This window comes from Sphaeramia orbicularis, chromosome 22 (genome assembly GCF_902148855.1).
Source record: "Sphaeramia orbicularis chromosome 22, fSphaOr1.1, whole genome shotgun sequence".
Classification (NCBI taxonomy): Eukaryota; Metazoa; Chordata; class Actinopteri; order Kurtiformes; family Apogonidae; genus Sphaeramia; species Sphaeramia orbicularis.
In genome coordinates this window covers 11,937,058-11,944,846 of record NC_043978.1, presented here as the reverse complement: position 1 = coordinate 11,944,846, position 7,789 = coordinate 11,937,058, and the positions used below count along the sequence as shown (strand labels likewise).

General features: G+C 33.9%; 1 gene segment (V, D, J or C); it reads left to right on the top strand.

The window, feature by feature from the left end:
* Window positions 1–738: 738 nt before the first annotated feature.
* Window positions 739–3,519, top strand: LOC115414200 (T cell receptor beta variable 29-1-like). The segment is given in 2 exon segments: window positions 739–786; window positions 3,171–3,519. Coding segments are annotated over 2 exon segments (396 nt in total).
* Window positions 3,520–7,789: the final 4,270 nt, after the last annotated feature.

The window sequence follows — 7,789 nt, the reverse complement described above, 5'->3', positions numbered from 1 at the left end:
TATTATTATTATTATTATTATTATTACTGTTATTATTATTATTATTATTATTATTATTATTACTACTACTGTTGTTATTATTATTATTATTATTATTATTATTAAATGGCAACTCAATTTTTTTTCTCTTTTAGTGTATAAAAGAAAAATTACATGAAAAAGTTTGCATTTACAAACTATCCTTTCATAAAAAAATGTGAATAACCTGAACAAATATGAACAACATGAAATGTCTTAAGAAAATTAAGTGCAATTTTATCAATATTCTGTAAATGTTTTGCATATTTGTAGATCCACTGTGATCTGTAGTTGTAATGAACATGTGTAAATAATAAACTGAGACAGAAAACTTTTAAAATTGCACTTAATTTTCTTCAGAAATCTCAGGTTGTTCATGTTATTCACATTTTTTCAAAGATAGTTTGTAGATGTAAACATTTTCATAGTGTAATTGTATTTTTTTTTAGTCTAAAACATTTGGAAAAGTTCGGAGTTGTCATTATTTACAAGTTATTATGTTCTTATTTAACTGGTGTGACCTGTTTGAGAACCTGGACCCTGAGGATAGAACTGATGGAACCCCTGATCATACACCTCAGTAAACGGTAGGGGGACCTCCAGGACCACAGAGCCTTTAATCCACCGTGGGTTCACATAAATCCACGAGACACTCCTCCGACACCTGCAGAAGTGAACATCTATGAGAACAGTTCATCTCCTTCAGACTGTGCTGGGGTCATGGACGTGTTCAGACCTGCTTTAATAACTCTTCTGCTCTGGACAACAGGTGAGATCCACACCTCCAGCTCACATTTCATCCCATACGTCTTCATCTGGTAATAACTGTGCTATTTCTTCCTGTTCCACCACTTCCCTCTATGGATCCTCATACAATCGTACTGTCAATAATGTGCAATAACCTGCAAAAGTGCAATTAAGTCGTGCAATAATCTGCTGTTCTGCAATAACGATGCAGTATTTATTCAATATTTGGTCCAATTATTGATTTATTTCTAAATATAAGACACTGATCGATGACACAACTCAGATCAGGTTTAGTCATTTGGTTTATTTTTCTTCATTTCGTTGATTAATTTGTTCATTTTTGTTAAATTCTGGTCATTTATTTGATGATATTGTTCAATTTGTTGCTTATTTTATTCATGTTTTGTTTATTCTACTGATTAACTTGCTCATTTTATTAACTTTTTTGTCGCTTTTGTTCATTTTGTTGCTTATTCTGTTCATTCTTTGTTCATTATATTAACTTTCTTCATCGCTTTTGTTTAGTTCTGTTCATTTTCTTGCTTATTTTGGTAGTTTAATGATTCTTTTTATTAATTTTTTTGTTCATTTTGTTGTTTATTTTGTTTATTTTTTTAATTTGTGTAAATTTTTTGCTGATTTTTATGTTTTGCTCATGTTATTGATTAATTTGTTCATTTTATTAACTTTTTTTGTCGCTTTTGTTCATTTTGTTGCTTATTTTGCTGATTCTTTATTCATTATATTCACCTTTTTCATCGCTTTTGTTTATTTCTGTTCATTTTATTGCTTATTTTGGTAGTTTAAAGATTTTTTGTTCATTTTGTTTATTTAGTTTATTTTTTTATTCTGATAATTTTTTGCTGATGTTTTATGTTTCGCTCATGTTATTGATTAATTTGTTTATAGTCTTAACTTTTTTTTGTTGCTTTTGTTCATTTTGTTGCTTGTTCTGTTCATTCTTTATTCGTTATATTAACCTTTTTCATCGCTTTTGTTTATTTGTGTTAATTTTCTTGCTTTTTTTGGTAGTTTAATGATTCTTTTTATTGATTTTTTTGTTCATTTTGTTGTTTATTTTGTTCATTTTTTAAAATTTGTGTAATTTTTTTGCTGATTTTTTAATGTTTTGCTCATGTTATTGATTAATTTGTTCATTTTCTTAACTTTTTTTGTCGGTTTTGTTCATTTTGTTGCTTATTCTGCTGATTCTTTATTCATTATATTCACCTTCTTCATCGCTTTTGTTTATTTCTGTTCATTTTATTGCTTATTTTGGTAGTTTAATGATTTTTTGTTTAATTTTGTTGTTTATTTTGTTTATTTTTTTATTCTGATAATTTTTTTGCTGATGTTTGATGTTTCGCTCATGGTATTGATTAATTTGTTTATTTTCTTAACTTTTTTTTGTTGCTTTTGTTCATTTTGTTGCTTGTTCTGTTCATTCTTTATTCGTTATATTAACCTTTTTCATTGCTGTTGTTTATTTGTTTTCATTTTCTTGCTTTTTTTGGTAGTTTAATTATTCTTTTTATTGATTTTTTTGTTCATTTTGTTGTTTATTTTGTTCATTTTTTAAAAAATTTGTGTAATTTTTTTGCTGATTTTTTTTTATGTTTTGCTCATGTTATTGATTAATTTGTTCATTTTATTAACTTTTTTGTCAGTTTTGTTCATTTTGTTGCTTATTCTGCTGATTCTTTATTCATTATATTCACCTTTTTCATTGCTTTTGTTTATTTCTGTTCATTTTATTGCTTATTTTGGTAGTTTAAAGATTTTTTGTTCATTTTGTTGTTTATTTTGTTTATTTTTTTATTCTGATAATTTTTTGCTGATGTTTAATGTTTCGCTCATGGTATTGATTAATTTGTTTATTTTCTTAACTTTTTTTTGTTGCTTTTGTTTGTTCATTTTGTTGCTTATTTTGGTAGTTTGATTCTTTTTTTTCTTTTTTTGTTCATTTTGTTGCTTATTCTGTCCATTCTTTATTCGTTATATTCACCTTTTTAATCACTTTTGTTTATTTCTGTTAATTTTCTTGCTTATTTTGGTAGTTTACTGATTCTTTTTTTTTTGTTCATTTTGTTGTTGTTTTTATTCCGGTAATTTTTTGCTGATGTTATTGATTATTTTGTTCATTTTATTACTTCGTTCTTCAGTTTTGCTTATTCCTGTTCATTTTCTTGCTTATTTTTGTTAATTTATTGATTCTTTATGTTAATATTTTTTGCGTATTCTGAAAAAGTCTGATTATGTATTTAGGGTTCAGAGTAAAATGCACAGATTATTACTGACTAATTGTTTTTTATTTATATTGTTGCACTGACTGGAGCAACACTGAACACACAAAGACAATAAAGGCTATTCTATTCTATTCTATTCTATTCTATTCTATCTTCATCGTTTCTCTCCCAGCTCTGACCGACGGCAGTGATGTTACCCAGAATCCCATTCTCTGGAAAAAAATCGGAGAAAATGCGACGTTCGAGTGCAGCCACAGTAAAGGTCCGACCTTCTACCAGATGTACTGGTACCGACAGCGACCTGGGGAGAACATGAGACATGTTGTGTTCATGATGCCCAACAACGAACCGAGCTGGGAACTGGACTTCCAATCCCAGAGGTTCTCCACCACCAAACCAGACGTTCTGAGGGGAACGTTTACAGTGAAGAACCTGGAGGACGCAGACCGAGGCTGGTATTTCTGCGCCGTCAGTGAACACAGCGATGCAGACGTACGAGGAACCTGAACACAAACCTCCAGGAGATGTTTGAGTCGGGTACGGCAGGGGAACCTCGAGGACCACAAACAGACCCAGATCAACTTTGATCCATGAAGAAGACGCTCCACCTGCAGCTTTATCTACAACCACGACGATCCGCAAGAACACCAGACCAGGAGGAGAACCTGGATCAGGAACCAGTGAGAACACGGATCTGGAACCAAGGAGAATACAGACCTGGAACTAACAAGAACACTGACCTGGAACTAACAAGAACACTGACCTGGAACCAATGGGAACACGGATCTGGAACCAATGAGAACACAGACCTGGAACCAACAAGAACACAGACCTGGAACCAACAAAAACACAGACCTGGAACCAATGAGAATAGGGACCTGGAACCAACAAGAACACAGACCTGGAACCAACGAGAATATGGACCTGGAACCGACAAGAACACAGACATGGAACCAACAAGAACACAGACCTGGAACCAGCAAGAACACAGACCTGGAACCAACAAGAACACAGACCTGGAACCAGCAAGAACACAGACCTGGAACCAACGAGAATATGGACCTGGAACCGACAAGAACACAGACATGGAACCAACAAGAACACAGACCTGGAACCAGCAAGAACACAGACCTGGAACCAACAAGAACACAGACCTGGAACCAACGAGAATAGGGACCTGGAACCAACAAGAACACAGACCTGGAACCAGCAAGAACACAGACCTGGAACCAATGAGAATATGGACCTGGAACCAACGAGAATATGGACCTGGAACCAACAAGAACACAGACCTGGAACCAGCAAGAACACAGACCTGGAACCAACAAGAACACAGACCTGGAACCAACAAGAACACAGACCTGGAACCAATGAGAACATGGACCTGGAACCAACGAGAATATGGACCTGGAACAAACAACAACACAGACCTGGAACCAACGAGAATATGGACCTGGAACCGACAAGAACACAGACCTGGAACCAGCAAGAACATGGACCTGTAACCGACAAGAACACAGACCCGGAACCAGCAAGAACATGGACCTGGAACCAGCAAGAACACAGACCTGGAACCAGCAAGAACACAGACCTGGAACCAACAAGAACACGGACCTGGAACCAACGAGAATATGGACTTGGAACCAACATATAACACAGACTTGGAGCAAGAACCAGGATCAGAGCCAGTGTGTGGTGCGTCCACCAGGGGGACCTCCAGGACCACAAACAGAGTCTGATTTTAGACCAGCCCACATCTTGCCACGCCCACCTGCACACATTCGAGACCCCGCCCACCTGCAGACATTCAGAGACACCGACCACCTGCAGATTTTCAGAGACCACACGTCTCAATGTCACATGACAGTGAGACATTCATCATGGATGTCCAACCTGGTTTGAAGATCCAGATCCAGACCCAGATCTGGATCCAGGTCCTGGTCCAGATGTGGACAGTCAGTAAAAGTAAGATTAAGAGTTTTCATCCAATATTTGGTCAAATTATTGATTAATTTTACAAATATCTGACGCTGATCAGGAGATTCATTTGGTTCATTTTTGTTCATCTCATTGATTAATTTGTTCATTTTATTAACTTCTGTTCTTTAGTTTCATTTATTTCTGTTCATTTTTGGGTTTATTTTGTCGATTTAAGTATTATTTTCTTAATTTTTGTTCATTTTGTTGCTTATTCATTTAATTCTGTTTGTTTTATTGATTATTTCATTAATTGTATGTTTATTATTTATCATTTTGTTGATTATTTCATTAGTTTATTGATTTTTCCTGTAAACTGTTTGTTGATTATTTTGTTAATTTATTGATTCTTTTGGTCATTTTGTTCATGTTTACTTTATGTTTTTTTGTTCATTTTATTAGCTCTTGAATTTTGTTATCTCTGCTCATTTTATTGCTTGTTTTGTTCATTTATTGATTCTTCTATTATTTTTGTTTCTTTGGTTTAGTTGTTGTTAAATTGTGTTCATATTTTGCTTATTCATTTAATTTTTTGTTTGTTTTATTGATCATTTTGTTCATTTGTCATTTATTACTTGTCAGTTAATTGATTATTTTTTGTTCCTCCTCAGGTCTGGGTGTTGGGACCGGCGTTACCCAGAGTCCAAAGCTGCTCCAACCAGCATCTACACTAACCACCTCCAACCACCATCTAGCAGTGTTTGATCTACAGATTGGTCAGACTGAGCCCTTGGACTCAGCCCACCAAAACAGACTGAGTCCTTCTGGTTTTTTGTTGAGTCCCACTGCTATACTAACTACTGAGTCCTGAAATAAAAGCTTATTTTAAAAAGGATGTTGTTTGTTTCATCATTTTCCATATCAAATCATTCACAGTGTCACACATATACACCATATACACCATTGTACACACATAAACAGAAGGTGAAACACAATCATATTTTCCTGAACTGTTGAAGAGTTTAAAACATGTTAGAGTGATCTGATCCAGACTGGGCAGTGGAGGTAGTCCTGGTGACCATACCAACAGTGTCATATGGTCCAGTTCCTCTGGAGGTCAGACACTGGATTTACTGTTGAATTTCCCTCAGTTCATAAAAGTCTCCTCTCCTTTGGTTTTTCCAGCTAGAGAGAGAGAGAGAGAGAGAGAGAGAGAGAGAGAGAGAGAGAGAGAGAGAGAGAGAGAGAGAGGAGAGAGAGAGAGAGAGAGAGAGAGAGAGAGAGAGAGAGAGAGAGAATTATTTCATTGACTTGACCCATAAACAAAAATTCCAAATACTCATTAACTGTCATATTTTTTTAACCCTTTAAATGCCATGTTTGTGATGTAAACAAACCATATTTTTTTGATGCAAAAAAACTTTTTTTCTCAATATACTACATAAAAATTGGATTACATTTTTTTTTTCATCCTGGTGTATGCCAATTATTAACAGTAACACTGGTTAATATGCATCATTATTTTTTGTGCTAGGTGGAACGTTAAATGTTCAAAAATGTGTCAGTGTGCATTTTGTACTCACTTGGTAGAAGGGTGTTAGTGTAGGAATTTAACACTGTTTACAATGGGATGATTTTAGTGACTGGGTCAGAATTTTAAAAGTCATGCAAAAATGAACAACTTTTGAATTCTGACCTAAAACAAATTGTGAAAAAATAATAACTTTTAATAACATGAAGTGCAAAGTGTAGATAATATGCTCACCTGGATACCGGAGGGTTAAAATAGTGAAAAATAACCCAGTGAATAAAAAATAAAGAGTAGAGTTTATTATGAAACTACACATTTTTTTCTATTTTCACACAAACTCTGATAAAACCGTGACAGAGTTCAACAGGTGTCAGTGATCGATATCTATAAACCACCGCCTCCGAGCAACTGTAACCACGGCAACTGTAGATGCCATATAGACTCCACCCACACAAAGACAAAGCGGGGTCAAAGGTCAGAGGATGTTCTGAACATGTTCTGCTCATCCTGGTGGTGCTTCGACTATGGATTAAAGGTAATTATTTATTTGTTTATTTATGAATATTTGTTTATTTCATGGCTGGTTGTCATGGTGATTCACTTCTCAGCTGTTTTCCACCAGGTCTGACTGACGGGGCTGTGACCCAGACAAAAACCACTCACACATCCACATCCACAGCCCACTGAGCAACATGTATTTACCTTTGACTCATTATCTGCTTCACTTTAATTCTGCTTATTTTGAACTTGGTTTCTTCATTTTCTTTCATTCTAATGATTACATGAGTCATTTTTTGTTCATTGTGTCGCTTATTTTGTTAGTTTATAGTTAATTCTGTGTATTTTGTGCTTGGATTCTTCAGTTTGTTCATTCTATTGATTATGGGAGTCATTTTCTGTTCATTTTATTTTCATTTTGTGTCTTATTCTGTTCTTTTTTTTCACTGTTATGATTATGCGAGTTGTTTTGTTCATTTTGTTGCTTATTTTGTTAATTTATTGTTTATTCTATGTATTTTGTGCTTTTTTTTTTTTTTTTTAAGTTCATTCAGTCCCTGCATTATGTTATCTTTTGTTAAATTCTGTGCAGTTTTTGCCAATTTCCATTTTATTTTTGTTCATTCTAATGTTTGTATCATTTTTTTTGTTTAATTTGTATTAATTATATTGCTTATTTTGTTAATTTATTGAGTCTTATGTTCATTTTTTTGCTTATTCTGATCATTGTTTCATTCTTATGAGTTTGCTCATTTATCATTCAATATAATAATTTATATTTGTGTCAGTTTCATTCATTTATGTTCATTTCCTGGCTTATTCTGTTAGTTTA